This window comes from Quercus suber, unplaced genomic scaffold (genome assembly GCF_002906115.3).
Source record: "Quercus suber isolate HL8 unplaced genomic scaffold, Cork oak 2.0 scaffold_853, whole genome shotgun sequence".
Taxonomy (NCBI): Eukaryota; Viridiplantae; Streptophyta; class Magnoliopsida; order Fagales; family Fagaceae; genus Quercus; species Quercus suber.
In genome coordinates, this window is record NW_027070283.1 from 66844 (window position 1) to 94559 (window position 27716).

The window sequence follows — 27716 nt, forward strand, 5'->3', positions numbered from 1 at the left end:
AAAAAATCTAGTTAATAAGAGTTTTAGAATTAAAAAAAGAAGAAGACATTGTTAGTAGTTCACTTGCCCATTAGTATCTTTTATATATATATATATATATATTTTACTACATCATTCAATATGTCTACTTTTTTTTTTCCTCCTTAATTAAAAAAATGATCAATCAAGCATTGAAGAAGCTTATAGAGAGAGGAGATCCAAGAAAAGAGAATTTTAACCTAAAAATGAACAATGAAAGCCTGCAGCAAATAAATAGATCCCCCCCCCCCCCCCCCCCCAAAAAAAAAAAAAAAAAAAATCATTTTTCTATTGAGCGGATCTATTCTTCTGTGTAATATTTCATACTAAAAGCTCTTTTCTTGCTAGATTTGTATGCCCGGTTAACTTCTCTTGATTTTTTTTTCTTATCAATTTTAGGGAATATGGTGAACTTTTAGTGCGCTGTCATTTAATTGGCGAGGCAGTTAAAATTTTTGAGGATTTAGAGTTATGGGATAATCTTATATTTTGCTACCGGTATGTTCATACTTGACAGCCCTTTATCTAAGTCAATTTCCTTCATTAGTGTATTTTTCATACTTTGTTGCTGGGAGTCTTATGTGAGACTGAATATGTAAATCAGCTTATTGGAGAAGAAAGCAGCAGCTGTTGAACTCATCAAGAAGCGACTATCTGAAATGCCTAATGACCCCAGGTTATGGTATGTAAGTTACGTGTCTTTTCCTTTCTTTCTCCTTTTAGTTGAATTAATTTTCTACCTCAGCTAATGCAATTGAAGTTTGAAATTTCCACTGGCATGTTATTTTGGAAGCAAATATTCTTTTTGATATATATCCTGATTTAAAATGGACAACTAATAAGCTCAAAGATGAGTTCTTTCTGATCTGTTTTGACTGAAATGAACTACATTTATGACACAAAAATGTTAAAAAGGAAGACTATTTAATTATATATATTGACACATGTTGGGCCTTTTCTAAATAATATTGTGCTTGTTTTGCAAAGCTTGTTGTATCAAATCATATTTACATGCCTGCTAATATCATAGAGGACGTGGTATTTGTTAACTTCATATGGTGATGTTGTACTTTTGCCTACAACATGAAAACTTGTATTCAGTTATTTGACTTCTTTCATTCTTGCATTTATGGTATATACATGTTTTTAAAGTTAAATTATTCAAATAATTTCTGGTGAATGTCTCAGATGAAATTAATTCAAAAAAGACAAAGTGCTAAAAAGCCTTGATGGCTAATCACTTGCACAAGTGTTAATGTGGTGTTGGCATCATCTTGAAGGTTTCCTAGCCATCTAATTTCAATTCCCATTTGGTTTTGGGGTTACAAAGAGAGAGAGAGGTATTGAAGATTTTTGGTGAAATTAAGAGAAATTACCTTAGGTGAATCTTCCTGATCTGAAATAAACTCTTTTAGAGATGAGTGAGCCTTACCTTTTTCCTATGGAGTTTTCCGGTGATCCTTGCCGGAAAATGGTGGTGGAGGTGGTGCTATGGAGTGGGTACCATGGAAGGAGATGAGAGAGTGATAGAGAGGAGTGTTTGTTGTATGGAGAGAAAATGAAAAAAAAAAAAAGAAGGAAAGAAGCAAATGAGTGGCCGGCCAAGAGAGTGAGGATTCTTGTGAGCTGTGTGGTTGAGGGGAGTGGGGTAGGTGGGGTCACATGTGTGGCTCCTTAAAATATTTGACCTTTTTTTTTTTTTTTTTTTCTTTTTTTCTTTCTTTACTCTAGGAGTGGGGTAGGTGGGGTCACATGTGTGGCTCCTTAAAATATTTGACCTTTTTTTTTTTTTTTTTTTCTTTTTTTCTTTCTTTACTCTTGATTTGAGCTGGGGCGTCACAAAAGGTGCAGGGTTGGCTCTTGTGGCTGAGGAAAAACGGAAGGAAAAAAAGAAAAGAAAAAGAAAAGGGAAATGGGTTGGGTTGGGTGTGGGGCAAGCTGCCAATAAATATATTAAAAATATAGAACATATTTGAGCAATTTCAGTTCACAATATTGTGAAAATTTATTGTAAAAATGTTGTGGACATAACACTTTTTGAAAAGAGAAATGCCAAAGCCAAATACTTTTTTACAAAATCTTTTATTAAGAGAGTCATTTATTATTAACATGAAGTAATTATTATTATTATTATTAATAATAAGAAGAAGTTGATACTGAGTATGAAATAAACTCCTTTATATATATATACACACACGCATTTTGTCCTTTTTTTGGTAATTTATCACTTAAACCACCACTTTTATAAGTGCCAGCCAAACACTCAAATTTTTTTAAAAAGCACTTTTTAACAGTTTTTACCAAACACTCAACTTTTTCAAAAAGCCCAATTTCATACCGCACTTTTTGAAAACCTCACTTTTCAAAAGTCCAGTTTCAAAAAGCCGAACCAAGCTCACCCTAAATATCTTATAAGGGTCTCAGTTAGATTATTGGATCAAGTTGTTTTACATTTTGACTGTATCTCTCTCTCTTTCTAATCTTTTAGTATCCCTAGGTATGATGCACATGCAAGCATGTGCATAAAAATTGGAAACGATTGTTAAAAATTGATAACAATATTTATTTTTTTGGGGTGGAGGTGGGCTGCAAGGAGTGTTAGTCTGAATAATTATAGATTATCCACATTTTAGATGTTTTTTGGTCTCAGTTAGATTATTGGATCAATTTGTTTTACAATTTGACTATATCTCTCTCTCTCTTTCTAATCTTTTTGTATCCCTAGATATGATGCACATGCAAGCATGTGCCTGAAAAATTGGAAACGTTCATTAAAAACTACTGGATAAGCAATAACAATATATATTTTTTTTAGGGCAGAGGTGGGCTGAAAGGAGTGGTTTGAATAATTATAGATTATCTACATTCTAGATGTTTTTATATAAGTTAGATGCAAAAAAAAAAAAAAAAAAACATCAAAAATTTAAACCCTTCACTCAATAGGAAGAAGGTATTTAAGGGATTTATGAGTAAAAAAAATGCAGGCTATCTACCAAGGGTTGTCTTTTATTTGGGTCTGAAAGTGCCCAAAAGCAAAGCTTTCCCTATCTCATTATGTAATTTTTAGAAAGTGCATATATTTGAGATTCTGTAAGGAAAAAAAATGTGTTAGGCTTATTCTTAAAATATGTGTATCATAATCAAGAAGGTTGGTCCATTTGCTTATTACTTGGTTATTCATAGAAACATCAGCTTGCTTTCTTGTTTGTGTCAGTTTTATATATTCTTGTTCACTGCATCCATATCAGCTTATCTGTAAAAGACTTCTTCAGAGTTCTTTAAGAGTGGTATTTTCTGAATGCATTATTTTAGGTGATGAGAGAATAAATAGGAAAACACAGGTGGAATTGGAATCTTATTGGTAATTACTTCTAAAACTTATTTCAATCAAGAGGGGTCTAAATTATTCTTATAGTGGTGTTGATTATTGTTGCTTAACATTTTCTTTAGCAGTTGCTATTTGCATGACTCAAATAATGCTAAAACTGAAATAGCATGTTGTGACCTTTATTTATTAAAATTATCTCACTTGCTTAAAATTTATCTTTTGATTTGCAAAATATATCTTGCTTAAAAATGATTCCTAGGTGTTCATTGGGTGATGTTACAAATGATGATGCTTGCTACCAAAAAGCCCTGGAAGTTTCAAATGATAAGTCAGCTAGAGCTAAGGTGATTCCATTTCTTGCCATCAACCTTTTATCAGTATGCTTTTTATTTGGACTTTATGTTAATATTATCGAGTCTGGTTGCCAGCGGTCCCTTGCTCGTAGTGCATACAATAGAGGGGACTATCAGACATCTAAAATCCTTTGGTAATTTTCCTCTAGTGGCTTCTACTATATTATTTCTGTTATTTAGTACCGATGATAATATGTGTACTTAGTGGCTGATTTGGTTTTACAACAATTTTGTTGTGATTATTATGTTTCAGGGAATCTGCGATGGCCTTGAATTCTTTGTATCCAGATGGTTGGTTTGCCCTTGGGGCTGCTGCTTTGAAGGTGACTTATGTGATCTGCATTGTGTTAAATTCCCTATTTAAGGGATTTTTCCTTGCATTGAATTCTTCAATTTATCAGAAATTTTTGAATCATTTGCTGAATAATTGTTACAGGCTAGAGATGTTCAGAAGGCTCTGGATGGATTTACTCGTGCTGTTCAACTTGATCCTGATAACGGGGAGGCTTGGAACAATATTGCTTGTTTGTATGCACCCTTTGCTATGAGTCATCTTGCATTATTTCCATCCTGAAATATACTGCCTTTAGTTTTCTCATCTCAATACAGTGCTAATATCTTTTATTGAACTGTAGGTACTCGGTGTGCTCATTAGTGACCACCAAGCCCCACACCGCAAGGATTTGTCCGCTTTGGGGAGCCAAGCCCTCACGGTTTTGTTACGAAGGGGTGGGATTGTCCCACATCGCCTAAGTAACCCTCCCACTCAAGGTTTATAAGTACTTGGCATGACCAAGAGTGTACCACTACACCACACGTGTTGTAGTGGTACACTCTTGGTCGTGCTGTAGTGGTACACTCTTGGTCGTGCCAAGCACTTATAAACCTTGAGTGGGAGGGTTACTTAGGCGATGTGGGACAATCCCACCCCTTCGTAACAAAACCATGAGGGCTTGGCTCCCCAAAATGGACAAATCCTTGCGGTGTGGGGCTTGGTGGTCGCTAATGAGCACACCGAGTACCTACATGAACTTTTACATAAAATTTCCTACTTCAGTCAGAAAGCAAAAAAAAAAAACTTTTAATAGTAATCAAAAAACTGTATTATAATGGACTTCCTCCTTGTTTGGAATATTACAATGGCCTTTGCTGTCACAACAAAAGGGTCAATGGTGTCAATAACAGTATTTTTATTATCTAAAGATGAAACAGTACTATTTTTTTGCCTTCTTTTACTCAAAAGGATAGTATACTTGCTAGTGCATAGTCTAGCTTATAAAACAGGAAGGGGGGTTATTGTAACATCAAAAAACCTTACGAGAGATCGAGGCAACTTACCTTTTATTTTTTTCATGGGGGCTTCCTCCTAATTATTGATCTTATTTTTGTCTTTGTTTCAAGAGATTTATTAAATGCATATAGTTTTCAACAAATATTTTTAAATTGTATATAAAATCTAAATTGCTGAAATTGCTAAGAGCTGGATTCTTAGTTTTATCCACCGTATAGCCTCTAAAATCCTGACACCAAACCTTTCTTTCCAGATTAGTTGGTTCAGTGTCTGCTCTTAGATTGGAATCTAGCATTTGGAGGTTAGGATTTAAGACACTGTGGGGTGGATAATATAAATATCCTGCTCTAAAATCTCATTTTGGCTTGGTTGTCTTTTATTTCATTACTTTCTTGATAAAGTAATTGTCTTATTTTTTTTTTTCACGGTTGAACATTTTACCAGTGCAATAATGAATTCAGTTACTTATCAAAAAATAATAAATTTAGTTTGAACTATGTGTTTAAGCCATAAGTTGAGTCAATTCTGTAGGGGCTTCATTAGGATTTTTAGAGATGTGATGGAAACAAGAATACCATAGGTATCAGGAACAAAGGTTTTGTTTCAAGGCTTTCAGATGGTGGAAGCAAGGAAATGAGGGTTGTTTCCGTTCATTTATAGAAAATAAGCTGATTATTTGTTTTTGTTGAAACACAGTCTCCTTTGTGGCAAATTATTATATGCAATTGTTTTACCTTGAGATACTGGCAAGTCATTTTATATGTGCTTTGCATTACACGTTAATTTGTGTCCCTCACTTCCTCTTAACAACATGAAATACTAAAGGTTATGTTTTGAATGAAGACTAATTTTAGTCATTTTATATTTTTTCATAACTGAAAGTCATTTGTGATTAGTTGTGATTCAAGAATTAATATTGTGAATACTCGTTTGTTGTTTAATTCCTCTAACTGGCTTTAATAAATTATATGCATGCCTTTATATTTTTTTTAGAGGATAAATTTTTGCAACTTACCAATTATGCAGGCATATGATCAACAAGAGGAGCAAAGAGTCTTTCATTGCATTTAAAGAAGCTCTTAAGTTCAAGTTTCGTCTTTCTTCCCTTTATTATAATGATGTTTCTGCACACACTCATGCGCGCAGACGCACATTTCTAATTTTTGGATTTGCAAACATGTGAATATGTGGTGACCAAACGTGACTTGGTGACAGGCGAGATAGCTGGCAGTTGTGGGAGAATTACTGTCATGTTGCTTTGGATGTGGGCAATATTGATCAGGTAAGTGCTTTCTTTTAGCAAAGTAGTGCATTCTTCTAAGTCTTCCTTTGGAGGCTTCATGTGATACAGCCCTTAACAAGGGGGTACTTTGTCAGGCCATAATATGAAGGATTCTAGTTGGCACACTGAAACATTGTGCTAGTTAAGTATACAAACCTGACCTATGTTTCATTCTTGCAGCTTAGCTCAAGCTCTTTTTTTGAATGGTCTACATCCTTAAACTACAACCACCCTCTCTGCTTGAGATGACCCTTTTAAACAATTATGCTAGGTTTGCGAATTATGTTTATCCGAATTTATATGTTCAACCTGATGTTGTTAGTTCGGTGGCAGTTAATATTGCTTACCCGGAAGCTATCTCCCTCTGATAAGTAATAGAAATAACTCCATCAAGCAAAGAATTTGGGAGGACATGAATGAATTGATTTAAGGGTTACCAAATGAAGAAAGATTTTCAATGGGAGACCACCTAAATGGTCTTTTTGGAAAAGATAGTAGGGGGTTTTGAAGAGTTCATGGATGCTAGAGATATGGAGTAAATTGATGGATGAGCTCACTAAATTGATTCAAGATGAAGTTCATTGGTGTATGCTTTTTGCACATGATATAGTTTTAGTAAATGAAACTGTATGTGAAGTTAATGTTAAGTTAGAAATTTGAAGAGATGGTTTGCACTCTAAAGCCTTTTGGCTAAGTAGGACTAAAATAGAGTACGTATAATATAAATTTAGTAAAAGAAGAAACAAAGATGAATGAATGAAGCGATTGAAGAGGATGTGAATCATATGAGTGCAAGGTGGATGAAGTGGAGAAACATATCGGGAGTAGACTGTTATACGACCATTTGTACTCTATAGTATTGAATGTTGGAATATTAAAAAGTAACATGTTTATAGCTGAAATGATAATATTATAATTAGGATTTGATATGAGGAAATTAACTGAGAGATAGGGGTGACCCTTAGTGATGAGAAGATGAGGAAGAGTTGCGTGAGATGGTTTAGTCATATATAAAGAAGAACGATTAATGTACCAGTGAGAAAGATTGAGTTGATTCAAGTTGTGGGAACGAAAAAAAAATAGGTAGAGGAAAACCTAAAATAACATTAGTAGTAGTACAAAATGACATCAATTAAAGAGGTAATAGAGAGTATGACTTTGGATAGAATCAAGTGACAGAAAAGAATTCATGTGGCTGACCTTTCCTAGTTTGTTGAAGATCACTAGTCAAAATATTTTGGGAATAAGGCTTGGTTGTTATATTAAAATAACATGATTGGGCATAGTTACAAGTCTGCTTGACTTTGGGAAAAAAGGATTTAACTATTCTTTAAAAAGATATAAAATTCTATGATGTTGGAATGTGGTTTGATGGAAAACCAATAATTAAAGGCTTCATCTTCAATACAATTTTCTCACTTTCTATCAGATGGACTAGCTTAGGCCTTTCAATTGTTGGGCCTTTTTTCATATTTAACCGTCCTTTGCATAGTTGTTACATGTGAAAATGCTTGTTTAGGCCATGAAGTCGATATAGATTATTTTTATTTTTTATTTTTTATGGTGGCATCATTCTAATTGTCTATATGTCCTTGTTTTTCATTTATATATTGGCTCTTTTAGGCTCTGGAAGCTATACAGAAGGTTTCGGACATGACTAGTAATAAAAGAATTGACATTGAATTATTAAAGAGGATTATGATAGTGGTGGAAAGAAGGGCTTCAACTGATCATTCTGGATCTTCTGTGATGACCAATGACGATAATTTTACTGATCAAGAATGTCCGGTTGATTCTCAAATAGACATTCTTAATGAGTCAACAAATGCAGAGTCAGTGGAGAGAAGGTCAAGGGAAACTGAGCATTTGGAGATTCTTGGGAAAGTTCTACAGCGGGTATTCAAATACTTTCATGATTATCATCTGGTCTTGCTTTTTCTTCAGTACCAATTGTGTAGTCCTCTCTCTGCCTACTTGCATTTGTGTTTACTGTCATGTATTTTGGAGTTTTTGTTTTGTTTTTCTTCTAAATGTATAGTCACATGATGCACATGTGGCCATTCTTGAATCAAGTCAGTGCACCAATTGATCATTCCCATGCTAAAATGAACGCATATTAGTGCATATAGCTATTGATCTATGCTTATTTGTGCTGTGGCTATTCTATTTGTAATCTAACATTCCATTTGTTTTGGTGGAAATTTCTTTATTTTCTGGTGTTGATATGGCGCACTATGAAAGTCATTGGAAATTATTTTCCGTGGTCAACAGAAAATGAGCTGTTTAGGGTGGTAAATGTTTCCTCTTTTCGAAGGTGGAAAACATTTTTTTGGGCTAACTTGAGTTGTGGAAACTTAGACACACCTCACACCAATAGTAACAATCTCTTCTCTCTCTCTCTCTCTCTCTCATCCCTGTAACCACCATACACCCACCCCACACGACCCCAAATCCTAACCCACAGCTGCCTGTCTGCAAGTGCCACATCTCCTCTCTACACCCACCCTGTTACATTCACTGGCTAAAACCATGGCACCCATCACTCATTCCTTCACATCACTGTCATCCTATGATGATGCTCCCTAGGAAAGGAGGTCAAAAAAAAAAAGAGAGAGAGAGAGAGAGATGTAATTGGTGAGAGGTGAACGAGAGAGAGAAGGGAAAAAAAAAAGAAAAGAAAAGAAAAAGAAGAAAGAAAAAAAGAGAAAGATAAGGATGTACAGTAGGTAGTGAAAGAGAAAAAGGTTAGAGAAAAATAAAAAAAGGAGGAGAAAGAAATAGAAAAGAGAGAAGATATGATGGGGTGAACATGTGATTTTAAAGAAAGAGAGACTAGAAAGGAAAAGAGAGAAGATAAGGAGGGATGAATGGGCGGAAAAGGATAATAATAGGTGGGTAAGGGGGGAAAAAGAGAAATAAAAATGGGTTTGGGAAATTTATTTGTTTTTAAAATGATTTCCATAAGAAAGTTGTAAATATGTAGAGAATAATTATTATTAGCTTTATTTGTTGTTATGACTTTTATGTTTGTGAACTAGTAAATGTGTACATGATAAAAGGTTGATTTTCTAGTTGCTCTAAACAATATTCATGTTGTGAATGAAAGTGTTTGTTTCTATAATTATATGGAAACTGAAATATTAACAATTTTCTGTACAAGCCAAGCATTGCAAAATGTTTTTGGATCATTTACAGGGTTGTGACCAAACACTGGAAACCAAGTAATTTTTCTAGAAATTGTATTTCTATTTATCAAAACAAATGGAGCATAACTTGTTCAATAACTTATTTTATAATTTTTGGGATTTTTTTTTGAAAAAAAAATATTTGGTTTTGTTCTTGTAGTGCTCCCTTGGGAACTAAAATATTAATGATTTTTGTGTGACCCAAACAACACATTGTTTTTCAGATCATTTCCTAGGTTTTGACCAAACTTAGGAAACCAATTAATTTTTGTAGAAATTGTATTCTTTCCATAAAAACAAATGGAGTGTTACTTGTTCAATAACTAATTAAGCTCATATTTGGGGTTTTACACAATGTATTTCAATTTCTGCTTTCCTACAATATGTTAGCTTTAGCTCTTGAGCTTTTTGTATTTTTTCATGTTTAGAGTGTTCATCATCATGAACACGATATTCATTTTATTCAATTAAAGTTTATTACCTTAAAAAAAAAAAAAAACCTTGTTCAATAACTGATTCTATATGTTTTGGGATTTTAATAAAAAAAACTTTGGTTTTTTTCTTGTGGTGATCCATTGGTTTCATTCTTGTGGTTCTTGTAACTAGGATCAGCACGGCTTCTCATTATATATTTTTAATTGAGTATTTCTCTTTCTGATATAGATGGTTCGAAATGACGGTAGAGCAGATATCTGGGGCTTATATGCAAGGTGGCACAAAATCAAAGGAGATTTGACAATGTGCTCTGAAGCCCTCTTAAAGCAAGTTAGATCATATCAGGTATCACTGGCAATGACTAGTACATCCTTTTTCTGATGGAAAAAAGAAGAAGCTTTTTTTGATTAATTTTAGTGCAATTCACTGTTTTTCCCCCTTTCAGTTAGTGTGCCCTTTCTGAAAACTGTTCTTAGTATGCTATACATTTAAAGAGGAATAAATGAACAGATTATCTATTTAGTCTTATCAAATAATTTGTGAAGGACATTTCCTAGATTTATAGAGTTATGAGAAAGGAGCACCACAGGCGCCTATATCATGTACTTCTTTTAATTATATAATTTTGAATTATGAAGTCTTAAATTGTTTTGGTTAATATATTTGATATTTCTTTATTTATTTATTTTTTTTGATGTACTAGATAGGTTTTTATTAAAACATTGCCAGTCTTATGTCAGTTATGTGTCATGCTCCGACCATTGTTTCTATTGTGCCAAACTTAAATTCATAATGCTCATGTCAAACTCAGATTAATGACCCCTAAAATATTGTCATCATACCACCTGTGGCAAACTAGAATCATCCTGTGGGGGGAAGATTTGTGGTATGATTCTGTGGGAGTTTGTTAATTGTGCATCAAATAGGGTTTTGGCTTGGATCTTTGGTTACAGTGAACCAGACTACGATCCCATAGAGCTTTTCTTTCTTGCCTTCTATATGTTAAGTATAGAGGAGACTGATGCATCCATGGAAGACTTCTGAAATTCACCTTTTTTGAGATTTGTTTATGGAACGCACTTGTGAAGTCCAATTGAAATAAAAGTCATGATTTTAAAGGTCAAGTTATCTGTGTCTTAGGTTAAAATATTTTTTAATTGTCCCAGCCACCTTAAAAAACATTTGGATTCAAGTGCAAAATTGTAATTTTGGCAATCCCTATGAAATAAGGGCATTTGGTAGTTTAGTTGAGTCTAGAATTTTCTAGGATGTCCTAAGTATTAAAGGTTTTATGTTTTTAGAGTCCAATTTAGTCTTTTATCTGATTTTCAGTTTACTAAGTCAAACTAGGAGTCTTAATGCTACTCTAGTCCAAGAAATAATCAGTATATTTATTTGTGCTCAATGTACTTGAAAATGGATGGAGTTGATTTATAAAAATATCGGGTGTTTTGAGCATTTAGTGATGTTGACCTTCGTATGTTCTCCCACTCTCTTCTCTTTCTTGTGGTATTGTTTAAGCCGTTTCTTTAACGATCAAAACCTTAAAACCCTACATACTTCTCTGAAATAGATGTAAGAAAAAGTCTAATCATATCATACCATAATCATATAATCCTTTTTTAAACAATTCTAAACTCTAGATTAATAAAATTCTCCTAGCACTAAACCTGCCACAAGTACATGCAGACAAATCCCCAATTTGCCCTATGGCAATTTGATATCAAAGATACCAAAGCCAGGTTCCTACCACAAGTTCTTTGCTGTAATTTTCCTCCCCAACCACTTGACAAATCTTCTCATCCAAGATAATGCTGACTAATGCAGAATTAGAGTCCAAGTTTAGGACTCCTCAATACTATTACTAAACAAAGAAGGATTTAAACCAGTTCTGTGAAAGGGAGTGTTCCATGCAAGAAACTGAGTAATCTGACAGTTGCTATTTGACAAAATAACTTGCTAGAACAGTAGTTGATTAAGAACTTAGATATTCTAAGTTAACCCATGTTTGTCCCCACCTTGTCTGCAAACATTTTTCCCGTCATCCCCTTGAAAATTGATGGATATGGCTTTACCAATTTGCTATCACAGAAACATCAACCAATTGTTGGCTCAATGCATCAATATGTTATATTGAAGAGCAAAATCCAGCCTTTCAATTCACATTTCCAATTCCAAGAACAACCAAAGGAATAGCTTACAAGGATAATGGAGACCGCAACGGAACAAGTTGAGCATAAGGCTGATCATGGTAAAGTCAAGACCGAGGAAGATATTGATATTATTGCTATATGTCAATTCTAGGACTGTAAGTTGAGAAGTCCTCTAGTCATTGATTTTATCATTCCAAATGAATTTAGTGTGATAGTGGGCAAAACAAATCATTATTCTTAATGCTTTCGAAGGTGATTGAAGATTTGGTGCAAGTTTCAAGTTCAAAGGTTGTTATACTTCAACACTAAAACTCTAAGCTGAGTTTTTCCTAGCTGGGGGAGAATGCTAACAAATATTCAAGATTTATGTTATGGGACCCACACGTGAAGTCCAATTGAAGTAAAAGTCATGACATTTTAAAGTTCTTGTTTTATGTGTTCTAGGGTTAAAATAGTCTTAATTTGGCTTTTTATATAATAAGTTACAATCAATTTTGTATTCAAATGCAAATTTATAATTTCTAATATCTTTGGGGATTAAGGGTATTTTGATGGTTTATTTGAATGTAGAATTTCTTAGGTTTTATGTTTTTTTATTTTTTTATTTTTAATTCCAAGTTAGTCTTTTATCAGATTTTTAGTTTACTAGTCAATGGAGTTGACGTAGGACAACCAGAACAAAACTGAAACAACGAGAAAAATAAAGAGATATGACCTAGGAGTCAGTACTTAGGCCTTGCTTGGAGTCAGCACCAAGCGGGGAAACCACTAGGAGTCAACACCTAGCCAGACCAAACGGCCATTTTTTCATTCATCAAAATATCAACTATCTCCTCAAGGAGTACAATAGATTGCTTATAAAGGAATACTAAACCCTAGTTCTAATTGGATAGGAAACCCTAATTGCCTTATTACAAAAATAACCTTACTTCTAAATTAAAATACTAAAAGCCCAATAAACTACTAGGACTTAAAACATCAAAATATAATTGACTTGCAAACATAAATAATATTAAATAATAATTTTTTTGCATCGCCCGCATCATTCTCCTCTAGTTGGAGAAAACTCGACCTCGAGTTTTAAAGCATTGAAGGATTAGAATGTTGACAAATAACACTTGCTTCAAGTCTGAAATCACCTTAGGGAGCATAAAGAAAAGAAAAACCTTGAATTCCACCGCATTAGACTCATTTAGAATTACAAAATCAATGTGTGAAATTAGCATAATCTCATCTTGAACCTTATGAACCATAGGAAGCACTGTGGTTTTAACCTCTTCGACTTCACCAAGATGTAGATCTTCAAGGACTATGGAGGGTTGATCAAAAGCTTGTTCAACAACTTCAACTTTCACATCATGTGCACCCTCAAGCTTGCTGGGTAGTTTTTGAGTGGGTACCATTATCTTTTCTAGCTGGGCATTAATCCTAGTGATGATTTGCTCCCCCAACTTCCACGACATAGGTGAAACATTCTGATTTTCCTTTCTTACACTAACAAAAAGTGAACTAAGAAGATCCAAGGAAATGTCTTCACTTTCATCTATGACCAGATTCATAATTGTTTCCATGGCTGAAAGTACAGTAGGTGGATAGTTGGACCTAATTATCTTTAAGAAACTTTGAAACATCTCAACAACTAATGCATCACACTCAAGATCCAGCATCACCAAGCATAACTAGACCTTTGCAATGGTATCAAGAATTGAAACCACCTTCTTATAAGAGTGAGTAGACACATGAGGCATATTTTCAAATGCTGCCACAATCAACTGAAATATTTCTTTCATTTGCTCATCCTTATATGGGGCATCTGGTTCTGTTATTCTTGTAATCTCAATAATGCAAGATACAACTGAAACCTTCACATCCATATCAGTATGTCTCAAAAGTTTATTATTGATCAGAGCCTTTACGGAGGAAAATAGTGCATCTCGCATTGATTTGGATGATTCTTGCTCCACATATGCTAACAAATTTTCAACTTTATCAAGAAGAGTGAGAAGATCATCAATGGAGGAAGGAGGGTTAAGGAGTCTATTCCCAGCCTCCGTAATTTGCTTCTCAAATTCTCTATCTTTAAGCTGCTTCTCAAGCTTTCTATTAAAGGAAATCATTTTCCAGCTCCAACTTAGAGGCACAATACACAAAGACTAAAACTTAATTTTCTGCCTTTTTATTTTTGGTCAGGCAAGGTTTTATGGTTCAGTATAGTACTGGGTTGTCAAACAATAGGCTCAGGCTTGCGTTTGTTAGGAAATGGGGCTGATGGGTGGACTTTTAAAGGGAAAATTGGGCCAAGTAAAGAATTTTTTTTTTTTTAATGGTTTTGTGCTGGGGTGAATTGGTCAGTCACAAGTTATGTATCACGTGAGGTCATATGGAGTGGGTATTGTGAAGAGAAGTGTGCTGGGATTTTAGGATTTTAACACAAGCTATTTACGAGTTACCTGACAGGATCAGGTGGAGCTTGGTGTCGCAGTTGGGTTCAGCGAAGTCTTGTCCACGGCTGGTGGGCTTGCGGCAGCACAGAACAGAGGTGATGGTGGTGGTGTGCTAAGCAAACTTCATGAAAGAATCTGACCAGATCTGACTGTGGGCGTTTGTTGGTGGTGGTGTGGTGCGACGGCAGCGATGGGCTCATATCTCTCTTCTCTCTTCTCTCTTTGTGGTTGCAAGGGAGTTGGCGACTTGATTGTGGGCTTTGGAATTAAGGTTTCTGGTTGGCTTCAAAATCTGGGTTTTTTTTTTTTTTTTAATGGGAAACACAAATTTTTTTTTTTTTTTTTTGGTGAGGAAAAACTATGCATAGAATAGAAGAGATAGTGACAAATTTATAGTAAGAGGGTGTGAATAAGAAGAGACAAAAATAAAGGAAGATGAAGGGAAAGAGGAATAATGATATTAATGTAAAGGGTAGTGGGGAGATGAAAAGGTAAGAGAGGGAGAAAGATTGAAGAAGTAGTGGAGAGATGAAATGGTAAGGGAGAGAGAAAGGTTGGAGAAGTGTAGTATTAAAAAAATAAATGTTAAAAACAATTAAAAAAAAATTGGAAAAAAAAAATCCTAAAGCTTGAAAAGCTTCAACGTTTTTTTTTTTTTTTTAGGCTAAAAAGGCTTACACAAAACTTTAAAACTGAACTGAAAAGACTTTGGGTTGGGTTTAATAGTGGAACTAAATAAATAAAAGGTGGGTTGAATTAATTATACAGATTTATTATAGGCTGATAGTGGAAGCAAATAAGTAAGTAGTGGGCTGGATTTATTATAGGGTGATAGTGGAAGATTTATTATAGAGTGATAGTAGAAGTAAATAAACAAGTAGTGGGCTACATTTATAAGACTGAAAATTGTAAAATCCATTTTAAAATTGTAAGATAAATTATATTATAAAATAATAAAAAATGACGTGGCAGCTGATATGGCGCAACGTGAGAGCAGCAGCATTATACGCTACGCTTCAGCTTTTAGTAATATATAGATATAGATATAGATTGGGTTAAAAAAGTTGGTATGAGTTTGGGAAAGAATAAAAATAAAATAAAATAAAAGAGGAAGGAGGCTATGGGTTTTGGGACAAAAGTACACTTATACCAACACTACTTCAAGGAGTTTCATGTTTTCCAAATTAGCCACATGTCGTTTTTTATATTGTTTCCTAAAGCAAGGAAATTTTTCTATAAGTCTAGTCTAACACAGACAAACACACAAGAATTCCCCAACATACAGGTCATAAGATAACATTAAGGGATTTTTACAAATGTTTCCTTCAGACATTGATTTAAGTGTCAATTGATTTTTTAGACTTTAAATTTGAACAAACATTAGATTTGTGATAATTTAACCCTTCTTTTAAAACTTTTCATTACATCCTAAATGATTTGATCATATAACATACCCATTTTTTTGTCACATCATCAATAATATGGAAATGACATTGTTACCCTACATTATCTAAAAACAAAAAATAAAACCCCTCTGCCTTCATTTTGAAGAACGATAAAAAAATCCAAAACAAGTGTGAATCTTCACAGATGAAATGGAGGCAAACAAGCTAGAATAAACAAACTTTTGAATGCTCACAAGAGGCAAAACCATTGATTGGGATTCTTGTCATCGGGCTTTAAAAATATTGTTTAGTTCTTTCTCTCTTGGATGGATGGTGTAGTGTAATAATGTCAATCTAAAATTATAGATTATACGCCTCATATTAAACAATGTTATATTACTTATTTCACACTTCATTTTAAACAAATTTTTAATTTTAACCCAAGCATTTCCTTACAGATTGTAATATCTTGACAATTTTCTATTGTTACCTCCATCTTATAAACAGTAAACACATGGTTAAGATTATACTTAATCCATGTGGGACATTAGGATTATAACATATGATTATCCACCCTTTTCATGTTTTGAGAGAGACACTCCTAATGCCGTGGATTGTTTATCAACCATTGCTATCCCCTAATAATATTTTGTATCCCATAGTACTGTATTAATGAAAAAGCCACCATAGACATAGGCCTGGGATTCCCATTCCCACCCCACACAGAATAAAAAGAAACGCATTTTTTAATGCTTTAAGTACCCAAAAGACTGAAAGAGGGCTCACAAAGCCAACTCTTTGAACTTTATACACAAACATACACACGGTGTGTGTGTACAGATATTGTTAAGTAGTTATAGAGATTTCTAATGAAGAAAAAAAATTCCCAAGTACTAACCAGTTAAATTGAACACTTTTGTATCCTGTGCATCTTGTGCAACTGAACCAACAAGGTCGCACTTCCCAACAATAACACACGATCCCCATATCATTGTAAGAAGCATGACAGTTGACCCAGCTAGCAATCCCATTCCAATAGAGACTTGACTCTGAGCAGTTTCTGTCGATCCGAAAAGACCAGATACAAGACAAGAAAGTAGATTAGAAGCATTAGAAAATCAAGTAACAGGTTTAGGTTGTATGAAAGTTCTAATTGATAAACTGCAGTACTGAGAGAGAGAGGAGTACAGTCAAAATTTAAATATAAGCTTTGTACAATTAAGGTAAGAAATATCTTGATTGCAAAAGAATCATATTGAAAAAGGTTGTAAACAAAACGATAGGATAAGAACACTTTAGCACAATGAGCAAAACCCAAGTTGATAAGACATGTAAGCCAACTACGGTCAGCAACTTGACTTACGAACATTGAAAAATTATCAAAATTAAAATATTTGAAAAACTTCCTCATGCGACCTGCATCCAATAGCAAAGGACTGAATTGCACCAAATTCCATAGGATTAACTTATGTATCCTTTCAAATTAATTATTCCAATAGGTTCCATTTTTAAGCCTAATCTTGTGTACACATTGCTTGTTAATAATACCAGGAAAACAAAGAATAAATTACTCCAGCTTCAAGAAGAAGAAGAAGAAAAAAAAAAAAAAAAAAAACCGCTGTGCATCATTTGCAAGATTTCCTCCTTAGTGCATCTAAATAATGTACAAATAATTGCTCACTATTCAGTGGTGAAGGCAAAATATTTCTTTTAGGGTGACACATGATGATATCTTAGAATTAATATTTTCTTAATATGTTAATTTATTTAAAAAACCAATGTCCTTTCAATGTATATATCTTTCATTGAAAATTTATTCAAGATATTGCAGAGTTTAAATTTTAGAATCGAGCTTCAAGAATGTTGTTCGTTCATTAAGAAAAGAAGATGGTTATTTCATTTCTTTTCAATAATTTTTTAGAACTTAATTTGTTGAAAGCTCAAGAACCATTCAAAATTACAGAGCAAGATTTATTTTAATGTTTGCATCAAGAATACAAACAGAAGAGATGCCATTTGAGCACAAGCTCATTAGCTATTATTTTAATACTTTTATCCAGAAAAAACTAACTAGTGGGGAACAACGCCGTTCCCTCCATCAATCCCCACCTCATCCACTAGTGTAGTTTCTGTCTTCTTTTTTTTTTTCTTTTTTTTCTTTTTCTTTTTTGTCATTTTGATCTATAAAAGCAGTTTCTTCCTCCGCCTTGCAGATTTCCATAAAGCTGTATTTAAGGTCTTTATGTTTCTTCATTCTCATGATTTGTAGATCTATTCGCTTTTGAGCTTTGAAGCTTATTCGTGTTCGATTCTTCGATTCTTCTAGCCTTAGATATTCACCAGAAGCCTGTGATTACGATTGATTTCCATGGGATTCACGGATTGCACGAGGAGAAACTCATCCTTGGCTGGCTGTTCTCATTCCCTTCTAGTGTAGTTTCTGGGTTTTTTTTAAAAAAAAAAAAAAAAAAAAATTAATTTTAAAAACTAAAAATATTAAAAATAAATATTAACTAAAGTCCAAAATGGCATCGTTTTGATAAGTTAACAGCAGCAACTAACAAAATATTATCGGAAGACTCAATTGGGAATGAATTAAACTTAAAAGATTGAAATGGAAAATAATGAAATTTAGAGAGTGAATTTTGCATTTTGACCTTTTTAACTTCCAAAAGTTTAAACTTAAAACTGGAGAAGTCGTCTGCATTTTCTGAAACACAATCATGTTTTCACGATGCATTTTTTACAAAACATATTTAAAACCCCAAAAGGGCCAAAATGTGAAGAAAAAAAAATACACCAGAGTTTTAAAAACATAATTATACAACTACAAAAATTGTCCCTGCTACGCCAGCTCAAAACACTTAAAATAATAATCAAGATGTCTTACTAAATTTACAACGTATTATTATATTCTAAACAGACACACCTGATTAAAAGAAACAACCACGATTCTCCATACATGAAATGAAATGAAAACCCACCAATCAAAATTTTGGGACATACATGATTCTATGACCAGCCAAGAACGTAATCAAGAACATAAACCAGGGCCAGTGAGAATGGATAAAGTAGGATAGCTAATATTGATGTCCACAGAGGGAAATGGGTGCGGAAGCTGCCCAGAAGACCCATCACAAGACAGACAATAAGAATAACCAGCACTTCAGCTGAGAAATCCCATGTCAATCCCCTGATGTAAACAAGGGCCAAGAAGACTGAGAGGCAGAGGACGTTATTCATCGTTGCAGCCCCATATAGCTGCAGAAAGACATTAATAATTTATCCCTCAAAAATCAATAATTTCAAATTAAAGCATAGCTAATACACATAATTGGTTTTCATGCTACCTTTCAAATGCTGTAATTCGTTTAGATAGACCTATTAACAGATTAGGTGAAGCTACAACAGAGGTATGACATCAAATTCATACCACCAACCTGTCATCGATGACAACCGTATTTTGACGGATTGCTCTCCTTTGACATGTAGTAATGGTTTACAGAGAAAATCAAGCAAGTTTGCACATACTTTTCTGATCTTTAGCCAGCTAAAAGAGCTTTTAATGCCACCAATAAATAAATGCAGGTTTATGGTCAAAATTCAGGTACCTGGTGTTCCATGACTTCCATGGATGTGTAAGCAGCCTCTGTGACTGGTTCCACCCACCAGGGAAGTCTCAAAACCACCAAATGTAGTTGACTATTTTTTATTATTAGTAAATTACACATGCACTCAATGGATTTAGAAACCACAACCTCACCCTCTGATTCTTGTGACCTGATTCTTGTGCGGAAGAAGTGCCAACATTAATTGACATTTAAAAATCCATATATCAAAATGATCTAGTACTATCCCAACTATTGTTTCACAAGAGCAGTTTAAAATCTTAGGACCCTAGCTAAGATACCAATAACGCATTTAATACATATCTTGCAATTCCTGTAATTTATTTGTGTATCAACTCTTTGGAGTAAGCACTAATCATAACATAGATAAGAGTGGGGAATGAGAAACAAACCTCAGAAAAAGTCAATGAGGCAGTTTTCCGCTTGTCACGGCTAGCAAATATAATTGCTGACACAGCTTCACTAGAGTTGGTAGCCAAAGGCAGTGCAATGAACGAGATGAAGAAAGCAGGAATACCAGTGGCATCAGAGAAGTTATCAACAGCATCTACCAGGGGATCAGCAAAAGCAGCAGCAATTATAGTTCCCAGCAACAACAATAGCACTGCCTTGATTGTGGTCCGTTTGGAATTCTCAACACCCTCAACAACTTCTTCACTTTGACCCCCCAAATCCAACAGATCCTGCTCTCTCTCCGTTTCCTGTATGAATTTCCAAGAAATCATATAAGCATCTGCGATATGAAACCAGCTCTGATATGAGAATATGAATATGAATCAGCTCAATTTACCTTGAGATGGCTTCAAAAAAAACAAAAACAAAAAACAATTTACCATGTGAAAGTCATTAAATTTTTTTGTCTCTGAGCCAGGATTATGAGCAGGAGCCCGCATTGTCTTCTTCAGCCATCTAGAAATGCCACTGACAAACTCTGTGACTTCAATTTTAGAATCACCGGATGTATCAAAATCTTTCATTATTTTATTCACAGCCTCATTTTGATCCAGGTCAATCTTATCAAAATTAATTCCAACCATCAATGCTCTCAATTCAGAATCTGAAATGTATTCATCGTGATTTACATCAATTGAAGAAAACAGCCTGCCATAATATCCAACCAAAAAATCATCAAATACAAAATAAAAAAATAAACAATTTTCTTTTACTTCATGAAAAACTAACCTTTTAATGGTGCCTTCGTCAGGTTCACCATTCTCATCGAGCAGCCTTCCCAGGGCACGTTTTTTTAGATGTGTCAGAAATCCTAATATAACACGCTTGTGCATCACATAAGCAATTTTTCTTTTTTGGATCCAAGGCTGAAGGACCTGCACAATGTTTTTAAATTTCTCTATCAAAAAGTAAACCATCAATATGGAAAGAATTTCAGACATTCAAACCACAAAAGAATGCCTAAGCTAGCTCGGAAATTAAAACACTCCTTTTGAGAGGTAGACCCAGAATGATGCTTAATAGGGCCCTATCCTATCCTCTCCTCTTCTTCAAATTTACTTAACCAAACAACTAAAATCATATTGTAATTTCAAAACTTCACAATCAGACTTCATGTTTAGAAGCTTCCAAATCTTAGCATCTAAAATCATAGTCATTAAATCTGCACTAAGGTTGATCCGATCAAGGGTGTCGGTAGTTGATGAAGTCACTAGTCCAACTGTTGGTCAGCCACTACAATTATTTTTTAAAATATCAAACATGAATATTCTTAAATTATTAGTTTTGTGAGCTTTTCTCCTAAGAAAAACTTAGATCAATGGTTTAGCATTGTTAAGCCTCTTAAGAAGTTAGAGTTCAACTAACTTTTAGCTTTTTTAGGCCTCTTAAGAAGCCAGTGTTCAACTCCATCCACCAGAAAAGATACAATTATTCAGTGAACTAATCTAATAATCTCAAAATAATTCATCATTCTTTGTAACTCAACAAGAAAGGAAAATAGGTTAATGATTAAGAATGTCCTTGTGCCTCTTGAAACGCCAAAGTTCAATCCCTGCCTAATCCAATCATTTTATCTTATTCACGTTACTGGCCAAACATATTACCAATAGAAAAACCAGCAAATTTTAACAATTCAAACATGGACTGAATCAATTGCTTATCAGGGCCATATTCCTCATCATGAATTGGAGCCCAAGAAGAAGTTTACTCATTCTAACCAGCTACAGTACATGTTTAGCAACATCTGAAAAAATGAGTAGCACAAAATTTCCAATTTCCCATATGATTAGACAAATTTGATTAATCAAGATTATCTATAAGAGAATACAAAATTTTGGATAAAACTGGATTACCAAGAAGCAGAGAAAATAGAATTATAGGCATGCTTACCTGATAAAGGCAATAAGAAACCAATAGAAGAAGAGAGACAATAAGCCCAATCAAGATTGCTAAGCGCCTTCCTGAAGTTGAATTGAGAAATTGTGGTATTTGGACAACTAAAAATGGGATGACAGATATGACCATCATCCTTGCAGCATAGCTAGTCCAGATGTCAGTACTAATGCCAGATTCTGCAAAGATATGAGATTTAATTCGGTTATGTGAACCATTTAATTATACAATTACAAAGTTACATGACATTTCACTCTACAGGACATATAGCATATGATTCAGTGGCCATCCATCCTAAAATAAAGGAGAATATATAAATAAATAAATTCCCCTATAGTTGTTAACCCAGAAAACACAAAATCCCTTACCACTTGTGGTCATCCTCTATGTGTAATACGTTTAATCAGAGTCAATACTAGAAGTGATATGCATGTGTGACCACCTGGGAAGATCTGTTTCTGTGTTTCACTTCAGAACTGCCTAAAATTTTTCACCACCAGTGGCCTCAAAGTGATTCTAACATATCGAATTTTTAGGAACTTTGCACTCTTTACTATTTATGTAATGTAGGTAAGAAATGAAACTGATCAACAATGTTGCAAATTTTGAACCAAAAACTTGTCAGATTGACAGTATTCAATTAAGCACATCAATTAAAACCAAGAAGGGCACATACAGTTCATGAAAACTGGACATCAAGTAAATCATGTAAACCCCATTCCAGGTTGCACGCATCAGTGGCTCCACTCTATGTTCTGGGTTTTCTAGCAGTAGGCAGAGGCCCAAATAACCCAATTTTTTTCAGATTATAAAATATTAATAAATAAAAATATAGTCAGATGACACATTTGATTTTTTGATTTGAAAGTAGCATAAATAACAACCCTCGTCTTCCTGAAATCAAGCTTTTGCTGAAAAAATCCTTGTCTTTCCTTGTCTTCATACATTTTCCCACCTGAAAACCCCTATTTTTCAACTGATCAACGTTTTGCACTTAAGACACTATAGGGGGTAAAGTTACACTTAAACTTCAAGGCAGCGTTGGTAAGATTGTGAGGTGCATTTCAGCGAAAATGCCTCCTGGAGCATAGGTGCAAAGCGCAAGTGTGCTATAATTGAAGAAATGCACACTTTTTCTATAATAATAAATATAAAAAAATTGATGTAAAAATTTTGATAAAAATTATTAATGGACAATATGACAATCAGATGATCAGCTAACCATTTAAAATTGAAATACAGCATTTTACATAATTCTCTTGTACTTTATAAAACATACACAACCATGATATAAATCATACTACTTTTTTTATAAAGAAAATTGGGTTAAAAAAGTTGGTATGGGTTTGGGAAAGAATAAAAATAAAATAAAATAAAAGAGGAAGGAGGCTATGGATTTTGGGACAAAAGTACACTTATACCAACACTACTTCAAGGAGTTTCATGTTTTCCAAATTAGCCACATGTCGTTTTTTATATTGTTTCCTAAAGCGAGGAAATTTTACTATAAGTCTAGTCTAACACAGACAAACACACAAGAATTCCCCAACATACAGGTCATAAGATAACATTAAGGGATTTTTACAAATGTTTCCTTCAGACATTGATTTAAGTGTCAATTGTTTTTTTAGACTTTAAATTTGAACAAACATCATATTTGTGATAATTTAACCCTTCTTTTAAAACTTTTCATTACATCCTAAATGATTTGATCATATAACATACCCATTTTTTTGTCACATCATCAATAATATGGAAATGACATTGTTACCCTACATTATCTAAAAACAAAAAATAAAACCCCTCTACCTTCATTTTGAAGAACGATAAAAAAATCCCAAACAAGTGTTTGGCAGCTATGAGAGAGAGAGAGAGAGAGAGAGAGAGAGAGAGAAAGAGAATCTTCACAGATGAAATGGAGGCAAACAAGCTAGAATAAACAAACTTTTAAATGCCCACAAGAAGCAAAACCATTGATTGGGATTCTTGTCATCAGGCTTCAAAAATATTGTTTAGTTCTTTCTCTCTTGGATGGATGGTGAAGTGTAATAATGTCAATCTAAAATTATAGATTATGCAGCAAAAATCATGTGTATGTCATGTGATTACTCATGTTGGTCTTTCATGGAAATCTCTTACCTGACTAATAGATTTGTCATAAATCAAACACCTCATATTAAACAATGTTATATTACTTATTCACACTTCATTTTAAACAAATTTTTAATTTTAACCCAAGCATTGCCTTACAGTTTTTAATATCTTGACAATTTTCCATTGTTACCTCCATCCTATAAACACATGGTTAAGCTTACACTTAATCCATGTGAGACATTAGGATCATAACATATGGTTATCCACTCTCTTCATGTTTTGAGGCCTAATGCCTTGGATTTTTTATCAACCATTGCTATCCCTTAATAATATTTTGTATCCCATGGTACTGTATTAATTAAAAAGCCACCACAGACATAGGCCTGGGATTCCCATTCCCACCCCACACCGAATAAAAAGAAATGCATTTTTTAATGTTTCAAGTACCCAAAAGAGGGCTCACAAAGCCGGCTCTTTGAACTTTATACACACACAAACAAACATGTGTGTGTGTGTGTGTGTGTGTGTAGATATTGTTAAGTAGTTATAGAGATTTCTAATGAAGAAAAAAATTCCCAAGTACATACCAGTTAAACTGAAGCCTTTTGTATCCTCTGTATCTCTTGCAATTGAATCAATAATGTCACGCTTCCCAATAATAACACACGATCCCCATATTATTGTAAGAAGCATAACAGTTGACCCAGCTAGCAATCCCATTCCAACAGAGACCTGACTCTGAGCAGTTTCTGTTGATCCGGAAAGACCAGATACTATACAAGACAAGAAAGTCAATTAGAAGCATTAGAAAATCAAGTAACAGGTGTAGTTTGTATGAAAGTTCTAATTGATAAACTGCAGTACTGAGAGAGAGAGGAGTATAGTCAAAATTTAAATATAAGCTTTGTACAATTTAGGTAAGAAATATCTTGATTGCAAAAGAATCATATTGAAAAAGGTTGTAAACAAAGTGATAGGATAAGAACACTTAAGCACAATGAGCAAAACCCAAGTTGATAAGACATGTAAGCCAACTAAGGTCAGCAACTTGACTTACGAACATTGAAAAATTATCAAAATTAAAATATTTGAAAAACTTCCTATGCGACCTGCATCCAATAGCAAAGGACTGAATTGCACCAAATTCCATAGGATTAACTTATGTATCCTTTCAAATTAATTATTCCAATAGGTTCCATTTTTAAGCCTAATCTTGTGTACACATTGCCAACTCTTGTTAATGGTACCAGAAAAACAAGGAATAAATTACTCCAGCTTCAAGAAAAAAAAAAAAAAAAACGTTGTGCATCATTTACAAGATTTCCTCTTTAGTGCATCTAAATAATGTACAAATAATTGCTCACCTATTCAGTGGTGAAGGCAAAAAAATTTCTTTTAGGGTGGCTCATGATGATATCTTAGAATTAATATTTTCTTAATATGTTGATTTATTTAAAAAACCAATAAAAGCCAATGTCCTTTCAATGTATATATCTTTCATTGAAAATTTATTCAAGATATTGCAGAGTTTAAATTTTAGAATCGGGCGTCAAGAATGTTGTATTTCATTTCTTTTCAATAATTTTTTAGAACTTAATTTGTTGAAAACTCAAGAACCATTCAAAAATACAGAGCAAGATTTATTTTAATGTTTGCATCAAGAATACAAAGAGAAGAGATGCCATTTGAGCACGAGCTCATTAGCTATTATTTTGATACTTGTATCCAGAAAATTCAATTAAAATCATTAGATTTTTTTTAGGAGCATATGAAGGAATGCAAAAAAACATTCATTCAACAACCTTTAATTTTGAATATATTACTATAATATTATGCCCATCCAATTAATTCTTTTTTTATGATAATTGAGAAATAATGGAACTAAAAACTTCAAAGAAGAATTGACAAATATCTTAAAAGCACGTGCTTAATTTACAAGATAATTTGGCTTGATTTCTTCAAAAGTATGTTTAGGTAATTTTATTTTATGAGTTATGACATATATCTTATTACGTATAAAAAAAAAAAATCGTATTATAAGTATATAAACTTTTTTTATTTTAATTTTTACAAAATAGGAGATTACATAATATTTGAACCCACAGGTATTATTTGAGTTGAGAGTTCCTAATAGAGATTTTTTATTGAAGGGGCTTTCTTATAGTATTCGATTTTAGAGGGGTATAAAAGACTTATTATATATGGATTTAGGGGTGGTGTGCCGGTGCCGTAAAGTAAAAGAAAAAAGACTAAAAATTAAAGGAATCAATGGTGGTCCAAAAAGGAGAAATGAGGCGAAAGAGTGGGTTAGAAGCAAGCATAGTAATGAGAAAAGAAAATCTGAAATGTGAAGGTGAACATTCTGTGTGATTGCGCTGAATAGATAAGAATAGATAGATCTCAACCACTCCACATGAAGCGCTTAAAAAAGTAACACAAGGCAAATAAAAATTAGAAAAACTTATTAACAATCAATCTGGATTCTGGATCCAAATTTCAATTTCTGTTTCCATTAGTTTAGTGGGTACGGACAAAAGGCTAAATCTATTTTTTAATACTTTGGTCCCCACACACCTACACCAGGACCTAGTATGGTAACCAAAACCTCCCGTCAACCTCTAACATTTATTTCATTCCTTTTTCTTTTTGGGTGAAAAAACACAACACATTCACATGGCCAGCCAACACAAAATATTAAGAAGATTAGCTTCAAAATCATCTTGATTTATCAAACAACAAACATTCTTCTATTAACCAAACAGAAAAAGTGATAGTTCAACTCTTCTTATTAACCAATAAGTTTATTTATCATCCAATAATAAGAGATCTAGTGGCTAAACAAAATATTAATTATAAAAAATAAGAAAAGAAACGCGTACCGAGAATGAGCATGGCATCAGGGAGAGCACCGAGAATAGGGAGGAAGAGACCGCCAATAATACCAGGTCCTAGAGTTTCCAACAAGAGCTCGCTCCCATCGGACAATGACTTGGCAGATATGAACATAAGGAACCCGTACACAACGATTAGAAAGATGTTTCCGAGAACCGAGGTGGTGCACGGTAAGAACCCGTAGGTCTCGTCGCACGTTGAAGTCTCCGCGGCGAATCGGTTGAGAGTGAGGTGGACCCCATCGGAGAGTAGATCCGGCGATGAACGGAGGGCGATGAATCGGGCATAGGTGGGACCAGAGAGGATTACAAGGAAAAGGAAGATAGAGACGGTTAGGTGGTGCTTAGACTTATTAGCCATGGATGGTTCTGGTGGGAATCTTCACTCTTATCTTTTTGGTTCTGAGGCTAACTAAATACGAATCTGTTGTATTTATATATATCTGTTTTAGAATTGTAGAGACAGAAGAGAAAACGTTGTTTGACTAGTGCGTGAATGGTGGTGTCTGTGTGAGTCGACAGAGAGAGAGACAGTGCGTTTGTGTGTGAGATAAGCGTTGGAAGCGCGTCTGAAAGTGACCGTTTGGATCCCACGTCCCCTTTTTTTTTTTTTTTTTACTTAACAGTGCAAATCTATAGTATTTTTAGAGTAAATAGTTCTTTAAAAATTATTATTTTTTAATAAAATAAGCAGTATTTAAATATACCATCATAAGTCACTTTTTATGAGAAGGTGCAACTGTAATCAATCTTTGTTTTTGCCCTTTTTTACCAAATCGGGAACAATACTATACTAATAATAATTAAAAACAATTAGTACAAATATTGTGCATTTTTTTGCACATAAGTAAAATATTGTACATTTTAATTTAGTTTATTAAG

At 33.8% G+C, this 27716-nt stretch overlaps 3 protein-coding genes across 3 annotated transcripts in view; 1 reads left to right on the forward strand and 2 right to left on the reverse strand.

The window, feature by feature from the left end:
- LOC112017375 (uncharacterized) overlaps positions 1-14764 on the forward strand; it is a 20200-nt gene extending 5436 nt beyond the window's left edge. Inside the window, exons 7-17 of the mRNA XM_065767834.1 lie at positions 418-516; positions 623-700; positions 3606-3690; positions 3775-3833; positions 3953-4022; positions 4136-4227; positions 6017-6079; positions 6206-6272; positions 7896-8168; positions 10121-10237; positions 14503-14764. Of these exons, the coding sequence (XP_065623906.1) occupies positions 418-516; positions 623-700; positions 3606-3690; positions 3775-3833; positions 3953-4022; positions 4136-4227; positions 6017-6079; positions 6206-6272; positions 7896-8168; positions 10121-10237; positions 14503-14628 (1129 nt within the window). The 3' untranslated portion in view covers positions 14629-14764. The remainder of the gene's footprint in view (positions 1-417; positions 517-622; positions 701-3605; positions 3691-3774; positions 3834-3952; positions 4023-4135; positions 4228-6016; positions 6080-6205; positions 6273-7895; positions 8169-10120; positions 10238-14502) is intronic.
- Positions 13098-14162, reverse strand: LOC112033095 (sister chromatid cohesion protein PDS5 homolog D). The gene is given in 1 exon segment (XM_024065879.2): positions 13098-14162. A coding segment is annotated over 1 exon segment (1065 nt).
- A 3891-nt stretch (positions 14765-18655) lies between the features above and the next one.
- LOC112025742 (sodium/calcium exchanger NCL) lies at positions 18656-27337 on the reverse strand. The gene is made up of 7 exons (XM_024058426.2): positions 26823-27337; positions 24531-24716; positions 21847-22028; positions 20686-20831; positions 20337-20604; positions 19896-20204; positions 18656-19135 (listed from the first exon to the last, which is right to left on the reverse strand). Exons 1-7 carry the CDS (start codon positions 27193-27195, stop codon positions 18887-18889), a joined length of 1713 nt encoding a protein of 570 aa, XP_023914194.1. The 5' UTR covers positions 27196-27337; the 3' UTR covers positions 18656-18886.
- Between the last annotated feature and the right edge of the window lie 379 nt (positions 27338-27716).